The following is a 19,609-nucleotide window of genomic DNA, read 5'->3' as shown; positions in this document are numbered from 1 at the left end:
GCGACCAGCAGCGTACTCCAAGGCGCTGCCTCAGCGGCTCTTCTGTGTCCTGATGAGGGAGGAGTTTAGGTTGGCCGGAGCCTTTTCCACAGACACGTCCTTCTTTTAAGTCCTGTGAACAATTCACACCTGGGATAAAGATAAGTGAAGGACACAGGATGGAGACTTTCACATGTATGAACGTGGCCGTGGAGTAAGATCATAGAAATACACTTCTTCATTTGTTTGCTTTATTTGTAAGAACGGTGCAATATTTCAGCATCTACGGCTCGCCCAAGCTTAAAAGCAGGAAGCAGTATATTACTGGCATTGATTAAGAAGCATTTCTGGCTTTGTCTGGAAATATGTGAAACTACATCCTTCTGTGTATAAAGCTGCAGCTTCCCACGGTGCTGAGATAAAAGTTTCACACTAAAACCTTCATTTTACCTTCAAAGCTTCTCTTGATGCCTTTTTAAGGAAATGAAATTTGTCGTTAGGATGGAGTTCCCCATCCTGCACTCACCACACGCTAACACAACCTTCTCAACTCTGATATTTAGTAGATTATATTTCAGTTGCAGGGATTGGTCCTGATGAGAGTCGGTGAGGACTTCATGGGTCGTTTCAGCTGAGCTCCATCCTCAGCATGTCCTGCTGCTGCTGCTGGATTAACACACAGCTGTTTGTTTGCATCCAACCAGAACTAGACCGTGCAGTTCTTATTCCTGTTCATAGCCATGTTTATACACCTCTGCAGCCCTTCCTCCTTCAGCCGGGACATTTGTTCTAGCCTTCATTCATAAACTCGGCTTTCTAACATGCAGCTAAAGTTCAGTCTGCATGCTCGACCCACACTCCTGGCAGCTGAAGTGAAATACTGCTGTGCGTAAGGGTCGGGCGGGTGACCACGTCACCTGGTCATGGGGTAAATGCTGCGGCCGGGTTCAACTCTGACCTGAGGCCCTTTATTTCTCCCTCCCTGCTTTGCTGTCTGGTCTTCATTGTGCTATTAAATACAGACAAAAATGTTTGTTCTCCTTCCATCACCACCTTTGTTGCATGTAGAAAAGTGTCATATAGAACCAGTCGTTACTTTAATGGTCTGAACTAAACGGTCGGGTGGCGCCATGTCAACAGCGACTAAGAATTTTCTGGGCCAACAGGATTTGTGTTTCCGTCCCTGATAAACTCACCCATCCTCTAAAAAACAAAACCCAAAAACTATATTTACAATATAAATGATCAGAAATAGTAACGACAACAAAAGCACAGGAATCATAGATCCAATGGGACAGGCTCGTTACAATGAAGGAAAACACTGAGCGACTGTTGAGGCCTTTATTAGTCCTACAAAACATAACAGAAATATTACAATAAAACACAGAGGCCTTTATTGTCACGTCCATCGTACTGTGACTCCTCAGCACATTCATCTCCAATCAGCAGCTTCCTTCACTGACCCAATCACAGGTCTCAGGCCAGCTGTTGTACTCAGGTTTGGATTATTTGCTGAGGTTTTAGCTCTCTGGACCAAAGCCTTTAAAAGGAAACAGTTTCTCAGAGGTTACATCAGTAAATATGATCTCACTGGTACAGTGATCATTCACATCTCTGATTAACCTCTGAAGAGACACATTTGGTCCTTAGCGACGCCTCTGTCACAGGCGTCTGTCAGAACAACAGCGTGTGTTTGATACAGTCCATCATGAAGAAAAGCAGTTTTTCTTCTGAATTAGTGAAATAACTGGTCTGTAAATTACAGTAACACGAGTGTCATTGTTAAAACACAGTTTATGAAACACTTAATTTGTTGTTAACTTACTGACAACGTAAACATTTGCTGGTTGCCACAGTAACTGATGACTGTGTGGTCACATGACTGAAAAGTAAACAAATGTCACAAAATAAAGAAATGCCTCCAACTGGTGTTACGAGTAGTTAGTGTGCAGAAACACGGCTGCAAGGTCAGCCCTCCACAGTCGCTCATCAGGCTGGTCGCAGCGCGTTTGTCTGTCTACTGATGTCTGCATGAGCAGAAACACCAATTTAAGTGATGTTATGTAATTCAGGATTCAATGTGTCAGTGTTTGTTACTTTGTTACATTCATTTTTTAACCACGTATTTTGTTGTGGGATGAACTTCTGCAAACAACAACATATGGCAACAAAAAACAAAACAAAACTTGCAGTTGGAATCGATGGAGCTGTGAGATGTTGATTGGTTCACTAACCATTAGGATAACAGTAGCATGTAAACATAAGCAGTGCAAAGACTTCCTATAACGGCACATTTACAGTCTAGTTTGGGGAAAGCTGAGGAATTAGGGTGAAGAGACGGTGGATGTTTAACCCTCCCTTGGTTTGACAGCTCGCTCAGCCAGCGAGTTATGAATGATGTTCTTGATAGACTCCGCCCCCGCGCCTTCTAGGAAAGTGCGGTGATCTCCCTCGATGACGTGGACCGACACCTCGCCATCACAGACCTGAAGAAAGACGCAGTACACAGTTTGAACATTGGCAGGCTCAGACAGAGAGTTTATAGAAAAACACGCACAGTGAAGATAAGTACTACAGACTGATGTAAATGTGCATCGCTACCTCGCTGAGCTTATAGTCAGCTCCCAGGTTTTGCTCATATTCGCTGCTGGTTTCGGCGCGCAGCAGCTTCACGCTGCCGTGGTATTTTGCAGTAGGTACATATGCATCAGCAGCCTTTAGCTTGTAGTAGAAGGCGGAGGCTGCAAAGTGCAGTGAGTCTCGGTCGATGTCCTTGTGAGCGGAGGTGATTAGGTCCACGGCCACACTGACGCGTGCATTCAGGTCTGACAGCGGGAGCAGAGTCTCCAAAAGCTGTAGGACGTAACCATGGAGACGACTGTAAGTTCATAGCAAACGTTACTGCGTGCTCGCGGAGATATTGTTGTTTTCAGAAAAGTAAGTGACACATAATAATGAACATCACAGATCTTATGTATATGAAAATGCAAAATGAAGATGTTTTGATATTCAGGAGTTACAAATGTCAGCTTTCAGTGAGAAACTGTACGAAGCTTTGATTTAACCGCATGTTTTACTTTAGTCTCCATAACAGCTCCAAACACAGACTGTGCTGGAACAGCAGCTCCAGACTGTGTTACAGTCACCATCTTTACCTTACAGGCGAAAAGCTCAGGTTGTGTGGCCTTTAACGCTGATGCCACATAAAGGAATACTTGTGTGTGAACGTGTGGGTCAGACACAGTATACCTTGTTGTATTCAATGCCAGTGAACTGCTGGATGAAGGCACACAAGGCTTCAGTCTCAGCCTCAGACTCGTTGCCGGGTGTTAGCTTGGCTCTGTAGCTCTGCAAATGAAAAACACAGATAAACGTGTTCACATGCAGATCATGTGACCAGAGCTCATCACACACGCTATACAGCAGATTAGTTAGAATAATAAACAGCCTTTATCAGTGTTAGAGTGACGTGCAGTAAATTCCCACATATACTGAAAGCTTAACAAATCATATTGTGACAATCATAACCTGGACCTGTGAATTCGTCCATCACATGTCGACACGTTCAGGTCAAATCCCCGAGCGCGACACGTGACGCTTCCTTCATTTAACGCATCTGCGGCTCACTGCCAATCATCCCTAATATGTTTTGATTACATGAAATAAAGATGCGCGAGTGTTTCTCTGACCTGCGTGTACGCCGCCACATATGAATGTGAGCCATCAAAGAGAAACAGGAACTCCACAGGCTGATTCTGGGTCTGCAGCTGAGAGCACATTTCAAATGCTACACAGGCACCAGAAGAATATCCAGCGACTCTGTACGGGCCGTCCGGCTGCACCTGCCTGACGCAGCTCACGTAGTAGGCAGCCAGGGACTCAATGCTATCCAGAGGAGCAGCTGCAAAGGAAACACACGAGGGGAGTTAGTTTAGCTGCACAGTGACATAAACAGCTGATGCACAACATGTGAGCGACAAAGGTCTGAGAACAGAACCACAAACTTTTAAACTGTGAAACAAAGAAAACATGAAATCACATCAGGTCTTTGGTTTTCCTCAGGCCACTATGGAGGGAGCTGTACATGTACAAGTGTTTGCAGTTTCACCTTTGAACAGTCAGACTTTCAGCTTTAACACATTTTGCTGTTTAACAGTTACACACGTTTTGATACACATGATTGTGACACCTGGTGAGGACGCACACTCATCATTTGATGACGATGGTTCAAAGTGTTGATTTTGTACTTTAAAGTTTTTCTCTGTGACTGTAAAGTCATTTTAATATGAGCCCCATTATGCTGACAAACCCACACCGACGATGCACACAGCTCAGCAACACCAACGAGCCTGAAACTCAAACGACATGAAAAGTTATCCATGAGGCGCCAAAACACAACAACAGCTGCAGCAAAGGCTCTTTGTACTGATGAAGATCCTACAAAAGTAGGAAGCCTCACAAACCACATGTAGACTGGTTGTGCAAACTCCCACAGACCCTGCAGTCGAGAGGATAACGAGCTGCTCCAGTGATCACGACCAGGACACAAACTGCTTCCTCCTGAATCAGAGGCCTGACTGACAGACACACCCTGGCATAGAGGAGGCTGAGGAGTGTGACAGTTGGAGCACACGCTCAGGTCTAGGTCTTTAAACAGGGGAACCACCACCCCAGTGTGCCAGTCCAGAGGCAGCATCCCAGAGCTTCACGCAGCGCCGTGTCAGCCAGGACGGCCCTGCAACACCCAGATCCTTCTCATCAGCCTCAGGTCTGTCCTAAATCCTAGCAGGAGCTACCACGACGCGTACCACAAAATGCATCGCACTGGTTCTTCCCAGTAGTTCAACTCCTTGGAACTGGTTGTCTGCTTGCCAATGAATCCTGCTTATTGGTTCCACTTGTGCTACAATCAGGACGAATTGTAGTGGCGCAGTCTAAAGCTGGATATGAATATTACTTTTATGTTTATTGCACAAAAGGACAGCATGCTAGCTCCAAGCTAGAGCTCAGAGCGATGAGGAAGCTGAGCTTCAGCAGGTAACAGAGGCGGTGATGATCAGTCGAGCGGTCGCCTCTGATCATGTTTCTACGGTACCAGCACAAACACACAGTGTGTTTGTGTGACTGCAGGTTTATATTGTGAAATGTAATTATGAGACAGCGCGCTTCACAAAGAAAGCACTGTAACAAGTAACTAATAGACAAGTAACTAATTACTTTGTCTTGGGAGTAATTAAGATAGAACACTTCTAAAAAGTAATGCAGTATGTAACAGAGTACACCCATGACCCAAACGCTGATCACACCTCCAACATGCACAAACATTTGACATCATATAACTGATTCATAATGAATGTGTTTGACTGTTCTCTCACAGTGGAGCCGATAAGAATCAATAAAGGAATTGATTCCATGAGTGACGTCAATAATGGAGTCCGTTTCCATCCGCAGATACACTGCAACACTATCAGCCCAGAACCCGGACCTGGACCCAGCAGTGTGGGATCCTGCCGAGCTGTGGACGTCCTGAAGGATTCTAGATTTGATTGACTTCAATCACAAAAAGCTTCCTCAGAGTCGAGGCTGTGCTGAAGAAGGCGGACACACCAAATACTGACTGAAGTCTACAAACTGTTCCTGACTGCATCCACCTGAGTCTGCACACGTTTCATAAACGACTCTGCATATTTCCTTTCCAAATGCAAAGTGCACAGTAGCTCCTGTCTGTTGTGCAGGACTCGGTATTTTCATTGTCTTTAAAGTATAACAAACCTTTGGTGCACTGCAAGCCGTAGCAAGGCACGCTGAGCTTAGAAGCAAGCGTCTTAAAGGCTGCGATGGAGCCCTCGATGGGATGTACCAGGAACAGCGGCCCATCCTGGCTCTTCACCTTGTTCAGTGACATCACAGTAGGGCTGCTGGGGCTGACCATCAGCTTGGTCAGATCAGACTCCAACACAGAGCGAACGCCGTCCTTCTTAGCTGTGGTGTGTGGAGATGTACTCAGTTATGTTTGTACACATGATAACACATTTCATATTAACAAGAGTCTTAACAGCTCGATTTAAACAAATACATAAGTGCTTTTTTACAACCTGAAACCTTTTCAAAGATCTTTCTGCATTTAAAAAGCAGCTCTTCATACCGCTTTGTCCTTCTGGCTTGCTATTGGCCAGCTCTCGCAACTTGTTAATGGTGAGCTGGCGGATATCCCTCATGGCCATGACGATGTCATAGTCGCGTTCCAGAGTCTGGCGAACCTCAACGCCCATCAAAGAGTCCAGACCCAAATCAGCCAATGAGGTGTCAGCATTCAGACTGCTGACATCCCGCACACCTGTGAGTGAGAAGAAGTTAAAAACAACGAAGAAATGAGTCGATGTCTGTGATACAAAGTAACCTCAAAGATCACCAAAGCGACTCAGGACGGCGGTCTTTTCTTATATAACACCTTTATGAACGCTAGTTTGGTATAACCTGACTCTTACCTAGAATGTGAGCTACAGCGTCCACCAAGTCTTTCTGGTTTCCTGCTTCACTCTTTGCGACCGTCCTCTCCGCCAGCACAAAGCTGGACACCACTGGGTGCTGCTGGCACAGGAAGAAGTCCAGCACTTCCAGACAGGAGGCCATGCGCTGCGGGAGGGTGCCACCGATCACAACGTCATTCCCACCCATGGTCTCTAGAACCACCCCAACATCACCAATGGCACCCCACTGGACTGCAAGTCCAGGCAGGCCATCATAGTGGCGCTTCTCACACACGCGCTCCATCGCAGAGTTGGCGTAGCCATAATTACTTTGGCCAGCGTTGCCACGGCCACAGCTGACTGAAGAGAAGGCCACAAAGTGTCTGAGCTCTGGACACATTTTCCTTGTTACTCTAGAGAGGGGATGGAAACATCCAGAGGTCAGCTCATGATGGTACCCAGTGACACACAGAGGGAGGAGCCACTCTTCTAACTTACCTGTCCAGGTTGATGGTGCCGTCATTTTTAGGTTTGTTAACTTCGAGATAAAGCTGAGGAGTTAAATTCTCCAACATACCGTCTTTCAACACCTGAATGCAAACAAACATCAACAAACGGTCACTTTAAACGTTAACTGGCAGTAGTTTAGCTGTTAGCATGTTAGCATCTGATAATTGAGAAACTTGAGTCGACATCGTTAGCATCGTTCTTGCTTTTGTTTTCGTTGCATGTCATGTGACACTGCAGCTATTGAAGTCCAACAAAGGGATCTGACCATCATTCTAGTTTGCAGTAATAATGCAGTAATAATGCAGTAATAATGCAGTAATAATGCAGTAATAATGCAGTAATAATGCAGTAATAATGCAGTAATAATGCAGGATCCAAACACTGACAGCAACGTCAGCATTAGACAGCGAGTGAGGCGCCTGCTGGAAGGTGGAAGACGTCGTAAATGTAAACAAACCGTCTTGACTGAGAAGTTACTTTAGAAAATAAAATGTATTGTTTCAAAATAAAAGTAAAGAAAGAAAGCTACTGTTAGGTACTAGCACTGGTACACACATGAAAGGTAGCACTCTCCCCTGCTCGCTGTAAAAAGTCACTGCTGCCTCTAACACATCCATGGCTTGTTTCTGGGAGGGGCAGTTACCCCCCCACGGTTAGTTAGTGACACTGAAGAGCAAAAGTATGGAGGGCTCAGCTCAGTGACAGCTGCAGCAGCCAAAGTGCACGAACCAGATATATGTAGTCCAAATTTAGGAAGGACCATAAAACCTGTGAAACATGATTTTTCCAAGGTGACACATATAAATAACTAAAGGGAATCTGACCATGGCTAGGTGAAAGACACCACCCACTGCACCCATGGCACAGGCCTCAGCAATCAGTTGCTCTGTTCCTTTCAGTGTGCCGACATCACTGGTGGACACAAACACCTCCACACCCTGATTCTGCCAGTCCTGCACCCGCTTCGCCTGGTAACCTGAAGACAGTTCAACAGTGAAGCTGTAAGATGAGTCACATCAGCACTGATGCAGGACTTGGCTGTGCACATCAGTAGGAGCACCGTGTCATCGTGCATTACCGTTTCTCACGCCTGATCTAGAAGTCAGCACCAGTTTGTGGGCTCCCCTCTCCACCAGCCACTGAGCAAGCTCCAAACCAAACCCCCCGAGCCCCCCAGTTATAATGTAGGAGTGGGACGAGTGGCAGAAAGTGCGACAGATAGCTGGCAGAGACAGAGGGGAAGCAGCCTGTACAGCTGCTCCCTGCTCCTCACAACGGACCTGTGAGAAAAGAAAAGCTGGTCAGAAGATAAGCAGCAGTCCAGCCACTCTGCAGTCACAGTAACATACCAACCACATGCATGTAGGGATGGGCAGGTCCAGTACAAACACCTCACTCACCTGAACCAGGACCTTGCCGATGTGCTTGCCCTGAGCCATGTATCTGAATGCTTGTTCCACTTGGTCCTTATCGAACACTGTGGTTCTCAGAGGCTGAACTACTCCTCCCACAATGCCCTGCTGCAAACACTGGGACACCTCCTCCCACTCTTGGTTGCCCTCTTCAAAGAGAGCATCCAGCAGGATACCATGGAAAGCCACATTCTTAAGGAATAACGCCATGCCTGAAGGAATCACAGCAACGTGACAGCGTTTGTCAAGGCTTCAAGAATCATTTATGACAACAAAACTCTGGTTAACACCTGCAGGAACCTTTAAAAAGCTAATAAAACATGTTTAGATGTTTATCTATCCTGTTGTCAATAAACACCAGATCTACTGACCCAGAGGAGTGTTGTTGGAAAGGTCATATTTGCCGATCTCCAGGAATCGTCCGTGTCGAGCGAGGCAGCGAACACTGGCCTGCAGCTTCTCCTCGGCCAGAGAATTCAGCACCACATCCACGCCTGAAACACACACAGCAAACACGACGCCACATACAGTCAGTGTATAACATGGAAGTATAACTGAGTGGGGATTACTCAGTTCACACAACTGTTACTTGTTAAACTCAAAAACCTGCTAAAGCTTTGTGTGCACAAGTCTTGTTCCAGGACATTCTTGGGTGTCTGCAGTACACGAACCGTGTTCCACACCGGCTTTAAAGTCCCACAGAGGAAACATCAAACATGTTAGAGGAGGCGGAGCTGACAACCACGAACAGCACCAGTGCTCAGAAGCACACACAGTCATCGATGCAGCACTGGGAGGAAACACACTGGCACCGGTGCATGATGCACATTTCACCAATGAGTTTACAGTGAGAGCTGCTGAGCAGCAGCACCGTGACCGGACGGGTTAAATTACTACTGAAAGAAAGACGAGAGATTCTGGACTTATTGTGGATCCAATAAGTGGATCCAGGACCTCGACACAGGAAGTCTGGACCGGCTCTCTGTTCAAACAGTCCAGTCTCTGATCCTTTGAGTATGATCCATAAGGCGGTGCAGAGCCTGGATGGAGCCGACGGGTGGGGGCACTGCCTCTGGCCTTCACATATCTCGCCTGCCTACTCAAGCCGGGGCCCCGAGCAGCTTTGCAGGCCCAGCTTTCATCAGCCACTCACAGCAGCTACTCTGCTCTTGGAATACGACTGTGTTCAAAGGCTGGAGTAACCTGTAAGTGCCATTTATACTAATGTATATCAATACTCAGGGAATATTGTTTGGAAGAATGGTCTTCCATCCCTGCAGCAGAGCACAGGGAATGATTGCTGATTGCTAATCCAAGATATCTGATGTCATGTCAATCGTCCCCTGAAGCACTGAGCAGCTACCTTTGCCTTGTGTGTGGAGCAGAATGTGCCGTTCAAAGGAAGTATCTCTGGAGTTGGCGAAAGCCTCTGCTGATAGCTGAGGGAATCTCTTCTGCAGGTACGTCCGCTTCTCCATTGAGCCTAGACAAGAGGCCCCGCCCCCAAAGTTGGGGTAAAAAGACATGAGATATAATTACAACTTATTAGCAAGAGGCTTTAAAAGAATCTATAATAAGAGTTGTTACTGTGAGTCTGTGTGCGAGTGTTACATACTCACCGACTGTAGTGAACACTCTGCACTTCTTACTGAGCGCTATGGCGATGGCAGCCTGGCCCACGCCTCCTGACCCCGAGTGGATGAGCACGGTCTCTCCAGGGCGTAATCTGCCACGCACTACCAGGGAGTAATACGCTGTGGCATAAACCACTGGCACAGAAGCTGCTTGCTCCAGTGTCCTGAACACACACACACACAACACAATAAGTGTGTGGTTTATGTAGCAGGATGTAACTGTGCTGTATGCTGGAGAAACTGCACAGCAGCAGCTTCATGAATGAGACGAATGAATAAATGAATCCTGTGTCAGTGCTCCGCCTTCAGGCTTGGACACTGAAGACTGTCTCACTTAATAATCGAGCACGTACACAACGCCTGTCTGCTCATTCACACACATTCATACAGTGATTCTTTTATCTAAAACACGGACACACACACACACACACACGTCACCATATCAGCAGGTGTCTGTGAGGGTTCAGCTAAAGAGGATCTTTGTGTTACAGATGTGTAGGACGTGCTGTTACTGTGTATCTGCAGAGTTGATACAATGTTTCTGATCACGCGTTTAGTTTGAACTTTCAGCACAAACAGCTTCATGTGTGCAAACAGACTGAGGACCACTGCCAGTTAAACTAGTAACTACTGGCATCAGGTGAGCTTCTCTGAAGGCTTTAAAAAGAAGATTTCTTGTATTTTAATGTTCATGTTAAAGCTGCTGAGAACGTCCAGAGTTCTCCGCACACTGACCAGCTGTGGGGAACCTCCCAGAGGAACCTTCTGTCAGCGTCCACGACCGTTGCCAGGCCTTTGGCAGGCAACAGCCCCATCACACGACGCCTGCTGGGGTCGCGACCAGAAAACTCCATACCCAGCATGCACTGCTTTAAAGCCTGGTCCCCTTTATAACAAATAACAAATGGAAAAGGTTTGTCATGTGACTGTGAATGTTCAACAACAACATCACACACTACGACCCAGCAGAGTGTGGCATTACTTGGTGTGTACAGACACACTACCTGGGATGGCGTCGGGCGGCAGCTTGCCAGTAGCCAGCATGATGTCTCTGAAGTTGAGCGAGCTGTAGTAGACGTGGCACAGCTGCACAGCAGGGCTGCTGCTCACAAAGTGGCGAAGCGGGGACGCGATCCAGCGCAGAGACGACAGGTCACCGCGTGTCAGCACGTTGACGTAAGCGGCTTCGGTCGGCGCTTCATTTACATCTGAAACAGCAAGCAGACAAGCCTCAGTGAGGGAAGGAGGCAGTACTGTCTAACTCACTGCTGGGTTCAAACACCTGCAGCAGGGGCGCCTTACAGAGCTTTGTGAGAGAGCACAGCTCTACAATTAAAAGTCATTCTGACGACTGTTTGTTCCATGTAAAATTACAGTTTTGCAGATTTTACGGATTCATTTTTGTAAAAGTGCAGCTGAATCTCAACTCTGTGTTGCAGCGTCTTGAAACAGAACTGTAAGAATGACAACGTCATGTTTGTGATGTCATTCATAGGAAGTGCGTCCTCCACACGTTTAGAGCGCAGGCCGAGACATGTAAAGTGACCTGGACCAAACAGTGGATCCTGACACGTGACCATCTGCAGCTCATTCGCCTCCTTAAATACACGTATGAGTGCGAGTCGAACCATGAGTGATGAGCTGGTGTCTGAAGGTGCCCCAGCGTCCGTCCCTGAACACGTTCATGACCAGATCCTTCTGCAGTACTGACTGGATGGACTGGTGGTCCTGCTGGAGGTCTGGTGCTGCTGAAGACTCGTTTAGGTTGGACACAAACACACAGCTGGTGGCAAAGCGAGAGAAGAAACACAAACAGGCATAAAGACACGTTTGTCCTGCAGTAACACATGAATAATACAACAGTGAACCCAAAGTGTTGAACCAGGGCAGACTGAGCGTGACAGACTTTAGCTGGTCTGAAAGCAGAGGACGAGTCCTCAGAGGTTTGAGCCTCTATCTGAGGCCTGTGGGAAAAACTGATCCTTATCATTTGACTTTCCACAGAAATATAAGCAACAGAAAGGATCCACTATGTTTCCACTGTACAATGAAGTGTTAACGTCTGAGGAAGCCTCACTGATTACACTTGTGCTGAGTCTATTAGAAACCTGTGCTCTGGCACATTAGTGATCATCAGTAAGACTCTAAATCCTGACTGAAAGTCTTGGTGTGATCCTTTCTACAGAAAAGCTGCAGTGTGAGAACAACGAGCTGTTAACGATGTCGTACCGTATCCGGTTGCCACCAGGCTCTTGCCGTAAACAGTTGACCATTCCCACAATCCCACACTCTGGCTGAGAAGCAGTCAGCCACACTGGATGGTCTGAGGACTCTGACATCACTTCCTGCTGCAGAGCAGAGTCCCCACAGTTAGACTTTTAAACAGCTCAGATCTCTCTCATATATACTTTATGATAACACAGAGAAAACAGCCAATCAGACGAGCCCGATGAGCGAGCTGTGAGTGTTCGGGGACAACGACAGACAGAGAGACGAAAGTGGGACTGACCTTGAGCGTTTCCACCCACTGATAGTCTTTGCTGTCCACAGGCAGGAAAACCGGCTGTTTGCTCACAGACTGACGGCGACACAGAAAGAGGGCGGAGCCGTAGAAAGACTTCCTGACAGCCACCAGGTTAAGAGAAGCCTCTGAGAGCACTTCCTCCCACTCAGCCTTCCAACAAGATCAGAATAATCAAAACTCAGCTGACAGCACGTCACAGCAGGGTGGAAAAATGTTCTGTTTAAACACACCTGTGTGAGGAGTCCCTGCTGGCTGCTGCTCTGAGCAGTGCTGGACAGGAAGGCCACAGCCTCCCCCACAGTCTCCCCCTTCAGCAGCGTGTGGAGGAGAACAAACCCACTTTCTTTGGCTCCAGATGCCAGATTTGCTACCAGCAGCCTGGGCTCTGTCTTCACTGGACCCCATGCATGGTTACACAGCACCAGGTCCGCCCCCACAGCAACGTCTCCAGCAGCTGGGCCGGTCAGAGGATCCCACTGAGCCGCAGCGACACCGAGCTCCTCCAGGGGAGCCTGGTGGGGGGCCAGAAGCTCCAGACTGGCCGCAGTCGCAGTGTAGTCCACACGGAGCATGGGCTGGATGTTGAGCAGGGGCACGACGCGAGAGAAGAGCTGGCCGTCGTCTGAGAGAGCCTGCAGGAGTCAGAGACGTGAAAATGATGAGTGTGTGGAAATAATCCAGCTAAATCCAGCTGTTTGAGAGTCTTACCTCCAACACTTTGATCCTGCCAGGTGTGCTGTTTTCCACCGTGATGTCGAGGCAATGTCTCAGGGCGTCGTCGACCAGCAGACCCTGGAGCAGGTCGTCTTTAAGCAGGCACAGCCGCTCCTTCTGCACCACCTGCTCCAGCTCAGAGTGGAGGTTCCCATTGAACTCGAGGCCACAGAGCAGGGTTAGCAGCCGCAGCAGGCTGGGCTCAGAAGGCTCACCGCTGGGAGGAGGTGCATCAGAGCCCCCCTGTAACCCCGGGATGGAGAGCTTGACACCATGAGGGGCCAGCTTCTGCTGCAGTGTGTGGATCAAAACTGGACACGGAGGACAGGAGAGAAGACGGACTTTAGCACGATGTTTGGTTTGATGTTCGTCATCTCCTCACAAGGAGATCAAAACAAGTCTAACAGGTAACAGCTCTTAAATACATACAGGGAGAAAGATGCGAACAACCAGACAGTCCCATCATGTCCGTCTCCTCACACAGTTTACATCAGATCACACGTGCAAACATTATTTTGATCCAGTTATCACTCATATGTTTACTGCATGTGAGTGATGGAGAGATTGTCTGTACCTTTGCAAAGCCTCAGCTGCTCTGCCAGCTTCCCATTGGCTGTAAGGCAGTCCGTCTCCACATCAGGAACAAACAGGAACTCCTCCAGTGTGGGCGGGCTCTGCAGCTGCTGCCGGCGAGGGGCTACTGTGGCGTGCAGGCCACAGATCTGGACTCCACCAGCAGTGATGTTGTCAAGGTAACGGCTTACGTGGACATCAACCGCTGCAGGAATCAAACAGAGTCAAACATCGAGCTGAAGGGGACCAAACGCTGAGAGCGAACAGCAGCCGGTGTTTTACACATAAAACGGCCACAAACCGCTAAGTAATGATCAGGAGGATCACTGCTGCTGATCTGAAGTGAGGGAGGCAAACACACCTTGCTTTCCTTCAGCGTGCTCGCTGACTTTTTCCAGGTGTGCAGCAGGATGGACGCACACGGAGCGGATTCTGGTCGGCAAACGCAAACCTCCACCCGGCAGCCCCAAGACGATCATCTGCAACATGGTGTCCAGAAACGTCACCCAGTTTCCTGTCCATTCCAGCTTCCCACGGTCTCCTAGAAACAGCCAATCAGATTATTAGAAAAACAGTCCTACCAACATTTATCTGAGTGTAACTAGAATCATGTCCTTTTATGTCCCAGCAGGACAATAAGCCACAGCTCCAGCGTACCTGCTGTGTTTGACTCCAAGATGCCCTGAAAGGTTTTTCCATAGTCGTAGCCTCGCAGTCTGAGCTCCTTGTAGATCTCGTGTGCGTTAAGCTTCATCGAGGCGTCGCTCCTGTCGGCAGCTTCCCGGCTGATCTCACCGTTGAATGAATCGAGTGCCGAATCCTCCAGGATGCTCACCTTACCTGAAAACCAGCGATTCTGAATATTCACGAGTTCATACTGAAAGTCAAAAGTCTGCAGACGAGTTTTACTCTGTCGCTGGAACAACTAACAGACCTCTGAGGTTTTCTTGCTCTGGTCACAGAGCTTCACCTCAGCCTGATGGATGCAGCTCGGTGTCATGTGACCTGAGCTACAGCCGGCCTGTGCTGAACCAATCAGCAGCCGAGCGACACGGGAAACCCGTTTAAACGACACTGCACTAAATAATAAACAATATGTTTGTGGATATAATGTTGTGTGATTTTCAGCGACAAATGTAAATGATGTGTAAACTTTGGGATCTTCATCAGCAGCTCAGCCTGTGTGCTGATGCAAAGACGTACCGCTGACAGTCAGGCTCCCGTTCTCCGAAACCTCGAACCTGCTGGTGGCGGGCATGAGACGCACCTCCAACTGGACCGCACCTGTGACAAACAGTCAACAGCTTCATCCACTGTAACAATAACAATAATAATAATAATGCACTTATCAAAATCAGAGTTTTTCACAATAAAAGTCACAAAAACCAATTAAATGTAAAAGATGTTGCTGTTGATTATTTTAGTAATGAAGTCGTCTGTCAGTGACTCCATCGAGTCATCGAGGAAACAAAATACTTTTGTCTTATTAATGAGGAAAAATAATTATTCAGAAGAAAATCAGACTGAGCTGCTGTGCGAGCAGCGTCTAACCCTCATGTGACACAGTGAGACAACATCTGTAAAATTATCTCAAAGGTCAAATTCAACTAGAATAACATCGATATGCAACCGAAACAAAGATGTACGTCCGTCTCCTTGAAGGTTTCTGAATTTAATACAAGGTGGAAGCAAGGAAGCAAGGAAGCAAGGAAGCAAGGAAGCAAGGAAGGATGATTTTCAAACATTAATACCAATATTTGATATTATTTCACTTTCAATCTGAAAAATGTTACAAAATCCTCGTTTGACGTGTGTTAACACGTCGGTGCACCGCAGAGCGCCGGCGTGTTAAACGAAGCATGGCAGCCAATAACGAGCATCGAGGATTTTCATCATCCAATCACGCAGTGAGTTCAGGGATTTAAACGTGTGAAATCGTAAGTAAGACGCTCGGCAGCTCTTACAAAGCTGTAACAATCTCACCGCCTCCACATCATCTCTTACTGGTTAAAGTGGGACTGACAGGATAGGCACTGGGCCGATCACATGACCTCACCTGCTCGACGAGGTCATGTGATCGTGGTTCAAGCCATTAACAAGCCACGCCTCCCATACTTACTGGCGTTTGACAGAATGGTGGCCCTGTGGATAGTCACATCCTCAAAGGTTACGGGCGTTGTTTCCATGACAACCCCTAGACTCCTCACCAAGGTGCGCCAGGCCAGCACCAGGTAACCAGTTGCCGGGTAGAGGACACGCCCATCGATGCTGTGTCCAATGAGATAGTGGTCTGCAGACTCTGGGCTGACGTCTGTTACATCAATGACACGACGTTAAACCAAATCAGAAAAACGTTTTCACTGCGATGGAAACACTGCGAGCGCACTTCTTACCAATGTTATATACCGCCGCAGAACCAGAGCCTCCCGAGCCCGACAGGAAGTGTTCCGCTTTAGGGATATCCCATGTCTGGGCGTGGTCCCACTGCACCAAGGGCGAGATCATTGGAGTACCAACCGGCACAGGGTAGGTCACAGCGGGGCACAGGGCGTTGGCGTCCACGTTTATGCTAAAGGCAGAGAGTGGTGTGAGTGAGCAGCTGTCACAGTCAAACAGCCAATGAGGGAGGCTCTCCTCACCCGTTCATGAAGATCCTCCCGACGTTCGAGAGGAAAAACTCGAGGTTGTTGGTGTGACCTCTCTTCATCAGGGGGACGACTGAACACGTGGGCTTCAGGCTGCGCTTCAGGATGGCCTGTGTGAAGAAGTCAACACTTCAGTCACAGCAGCGAGTGAAACGCTTTACAGCCCTGGTTTCCAACGGTAACACCACCTATTCAGGCTAGTGTCCCTGTAAAGTACATCACCCAGTAACATCTGGACAGGTGTGTGTGGAAAAAAGCTTTGATAAATCAGTGTTTCTGAGCTTCAGACAGCAACAGCTGCTGAACGCTGTGTGTTGAGGCTGACACACACAGACACACACAGGAAGCAGCCCCACATGTGTGGACAGCACTGGTAGCAAACCTGCAGCAGAGCATGCGGAGCTATTTCCAGCACCACAGCGTTTTCGGGCACCAGGCTCAGGCCCTCCTGGAACAGCACGGGGCTCACGAGGTTGTTGACGTGGTATTCAGCCGAGCTGTGCAGAGCCAAAGCAGAGTCCCACTCAGACTGAGGGATGCTGGTGCTCACCCAGCGCGCCGAACGCTTCTTTGGCTCTTTGATCACCTGCAGTGACAGGATGGCAGCTCATTAATATTCAGCACAGCAGTCTGCACCAGGTTTCCTGTGACAGTGTTGGCGCCTGGCACGCTGATGTGCGAGCCCTGCTTCTACTGACAGGACCGAGCATGGATGGGACGTGCGGCGCTACATACCTTCTTCAGAGCTGCGAGCAGGGCTGGAGCGATGGAGGCCATGTAGTAGGAGTGAAACGCCACCCCGGCACTGCGCACTTCCTTTGCAAACACTCCTTGTTGTTTGAGCTCGGACACAAAGGCACTGACTGCTTCCTAAAAATCAAACGTGGCACATGTTCAAACATCTGGGACCACAGCTGTGCAGCAGGACACAGCTTCCATAGTTTAAAACACACTGAGCTGTCACTCATCTGGACTGATGGAACAATGAGTTCACTGTGTTTGGCTATAAATAAGTGAGAGCGTCACGGCGATCACGTGTGTCATATGATACATGAAGCTCAGGTAAAACAGAGACGTGCTGTATGCAAGCACCTTGATTTGGTGCCATAACTCAAACTGAACCAACCAGCAGAAAAAGAAATTCAAGCTGCTAGAAGAACCAGGAAAGTGACCTGAGGGCCGGAGATGGTGACCGTGTCCTCAGCGTTGTGGCAGGCTGGAACCACCCCCTGAGGACACTGAGCGATGCACTCCTCCCAGGTCAGCCCTGCAACACACAGGAAGCACAAAGCTCAAACATGGCGTCCGACCCTGCAGAATCAGAGCCCTGAACACAACACTGAGTCCCATCTGTTAAAAGAAGACGCGCTCTCACCCACTGCAGCCATGCCTCCTGGAGGAAGGCTGGCCTCCTTGATGCAGCGGCCTCTCCAGTACGCAGCCAGGAGGGCCTCGCTGTGACTCAGGGAGCGGTCAGCATAGCCACAGGCTAGCTCTCCCACCGAGTGCCCCACGATGCCATCGGGCTGCAGACCCAGCTTGGTGAGCAGATCGATCTGAGCGATCTGTAGGGAGAAAAAACACGACGATTGCTCTGGCAGTCTGAGTCATCGTCCACCTGTGAACTCAGCAGCCATAGAAGGCCACTGCATGTTTATGCTCCTCCTCCTCGTGCCCACAGATCGCTGCAGGCTCTTTCTGGTGCTCTCCGGTCTAATGTGGCTCGACTGTGCAATGCATTCACAAGATTTTCACAACGCTTGACCTCTGACCCCTGATGTTGAGGTCGGGGTCACTGAGATCCAAACTCCTCTGACATTTTCAGTAGATAGATCTAAGGTATCGATTTGAAGCTCCTCTCAACCTTTTCCAGCTGAGAGGTAAAAAACACCCAATAACTCTTCCTCACTGTGAGCTCAGACTAAACACTCGTTTCCACAGAGTGAGACGTTTCCACGCAGGTGTTAGTTAAAGCAGGGGCACAGTGATTGGTCGGGTCATAAATAAATGTTTGTGCTGACGTCTTCTATAAACTGAGTGGTACACGTGGATCTGTGCTCGACTCGAAGCTTTGAAAACAAACGAGTGTTGAATGCTTCCCTTTTCTCTCTGTGAAGCAGCATCGCTGCATCGCTGTACCTGTACTGCAGCCAGGCCAACGAAGGCGTGAACGGTGTCTTCGAACGTGTCCTCCTGAGCCTCCATGAGCAGACGAGACACCACCAGCCCCGTCTCCTTCAGCGCCGCATCGGACCGCAGAATGGAGTCTCTGAAGTCTGGCAGCTGCATGAGACTGCGGCCCATCCCGGCCCACTGCGTCCCCATACCTGCATTACAGACAGCGTGTAGCAACACGTTGGTATATGAGGTGTGTGCGTGCAGCTCTGCATCGCAGCTGTGTTCAAACCCTTTTAAATAAACTGGAAACAAACTTTCATGTTGCCCAGCTGATGGTTGCTTAGTAACAGCGTGCTCTCAGCGACTCAACGTCACTCCTGTTACGTTCTCGTTCCTCCATCGATCTCATCGTTCACCCCAAATCTGTCCAAACATCTTTGTATCATGTGAAGCGTCTCATACTTCTGACTGCGTGCAGCGACTCACCTGAACAAACGTACCACAGAGGCCTGGCGGCGCCCGGCACCTGCTGCACTTCCATGACGTCGCTCTGAGAGCCAATCAGAGAGAAACCTCTGTAGGGCATGCTGGCGGCGGGCGCTCCTGACACTTCGTTCAGCAGAGACAGGAAGGCGTCGTCCGCAGCGTGTTCCTTCCCCTTCTGCAGGACGGAGCTCACCGCCGTCTCTGTGCGCCCGCAGGCCTGAAGCATTCTGGGAAGCTTCCCGGGTGAAGCCGAGGCGGCCGTTTTCTCAGCCGGACGAAGGATGACGTGAACGTTGGAACCTCCGAATCCAAAGGAGTTGATCCCTACGATGCCTCCTCGGACGGGAACGGGCCGATCGACGACGCGAACCCGACCGTCGGTGAGGGCGGGGATGTCAGGGTTAGGATGGAGGAAGTGCAGGTTGGGGGCCCAGACTCCTCGCTCCAGAGAGAGCAGCACCTGCACGTCGCATCAAACACATGAGCAGCGGTTTAAAGCAAATAATGACTCATGATTCCAGTTTAACCCTTTAAGACCGACCAT

General features: G+C 48.8%; 1 protein-coding gene across 2 annotated transcripts in view; it reads right to left on the bottom strand.

Annotated features, from left to right (window-relative positions):
- Window positions 1-1,306: 1,306 nt before the first annotated feature.
- Window positions 1,307-19,609, bottom strand: part of fasn (fatty acid synthase) — a 24,709-nt gene continuing 6,406 nt past the window's right edge. Inside the window, exons 9-42 of one of the 2 annotated variants that reach the window (XM_005750619.2) lie at window positions 19,066-19,525; window positions 18,601-18,788; window positions 17,837-18,026; window positions 17,634-17,728; window positions 17,197-17,331; window positions 16,844-17,047; window positions 16,456-16,571; window positions 16,210-16,385; window positions 15,936-16,127; window positions 15,020-15,100; window positions 14,474-14,656; window positions 14,178-14,357; window positions 13,818-14,021; window positions 13,238-13,554; window positions 12,760-13,161; window positions 12,515-12,679; window positions 12,235-12,353; window positions 11,634-11,788; window positions 11,010-11,213; window positions 10,741-10,891; window positions 9,991-10,169; window positions 9,735-9,854; window positions 8,743-8,865; window positions 8,360-8,583; window positions 8,038-8,239; window positions 7,784-7,935; window positions 6,948-7,039; window positions 6,468-6,862; window positions 6,125-6,316; window positions 5,752-5,961; window positions 3,669-3,880; window positions 3,229-3,327; window positions 2,581-2,832; window positions 1,307-2,465 (exon numbers count right to left, since the gene is read on the bottom strand). In XM_005750619.2, coding sequence (XP_005750676.1) covers window positions 2,328-2,465; window positions 2,581-2,832; window positions 3,229-3,327; window positions 3,669-3,880; window positions 5,752-5,961; window positions 6,125-6,316; window positions 6,468-6,862; window positions 6,948-7,039; window positions 7,784-7,935; window positions 8,038-8,239; window positions 8,360-8,583; window positions 8,743-8,865; window positions 9,735-9,854; window positions 9,991-10,169; window positions 10,741-10,891; window positions 11,010-11,213; window positions 11,634-11,788; window positions 12,235-12,353; window positions 12,515-12,679; window positions 12,760-13,161; window positions 13,238-13,554; window positions 13,818-14,021; window positions 14,178-14,357; window positions 14,474-14,656; window positions 15,020-15,100; window positions 15,936-16,127; window positions 16,210-16,385; window positions 16,456-16,571; window positions 16,844-17,047; window positions 17,197-17,331; window positions 17,634-17,728; window positions 17,837-18,026; window positions 18,601-18,788; window positions 19,066-19,525 — 6,507 coding nt within the window. In that variant the 3' untranslated portion in view covers window positions 1,307-2,327. The remainder of the gene's footprint in view (window positions 2,466-2,580; window positions 2,833-3,228; window positions 3,328-3,668; window positions 3,881-5,751; window positions 5,962-6,124; window positions 6,317-6,467; window positions 6,863-6,947; window positions 7,040-7,783; window positions 7,936-8,037; window positions 8,240-8,359; window positions 8,584-8,742; window positions 8,866-9,734; window positions 9,855-9,990; window positions 10,170-10,740; window positions 10,892-11,009; window positions 11,214-11,633; window positions 11,789-12,234; window positions 12,354-12,514; window positions 12,680-12,759; window positions 13,162-13,237; window positions 13,555-13,817; window positions 14,022-14,177; window positions 14,358-14,473; window positions 14,657-15,019; window positions 15,101-15,935; window positions 16,128-16,209; window positions 16,386-16,455; window positions 16,572-16,843; window positions 17,048-17,196; window positions 17,332-17,633; window positions 17,729-17,836; window positions 18,027-18,600; window positions 18,789-19,065; window positions 19,526-19,609) is intronic. The other variant, XM_013915278.1, reaches the window with a different exon arrangement.

This window comes from Pundamilia nyererei, unplaced genomic scaffold, assembly GCF_000239375.1.
Source record: "Pundamilia nyererei isolate P.nyererei 1_Seehausen unplaced genomic scaffold, PunNye1.0 scaffold00280, whole genome shotgun sequence".
NCBI lineage: Eukaryota > Metazoa > Chordata > Actinopteri > Cichliformes > Cichlidae > Pundamilia > Pundamilia nyererei.
Note: the sequence above shows the minus strand (reverse complement) of the source record. Positions and strands in the feature narration are given on the sequence as shown.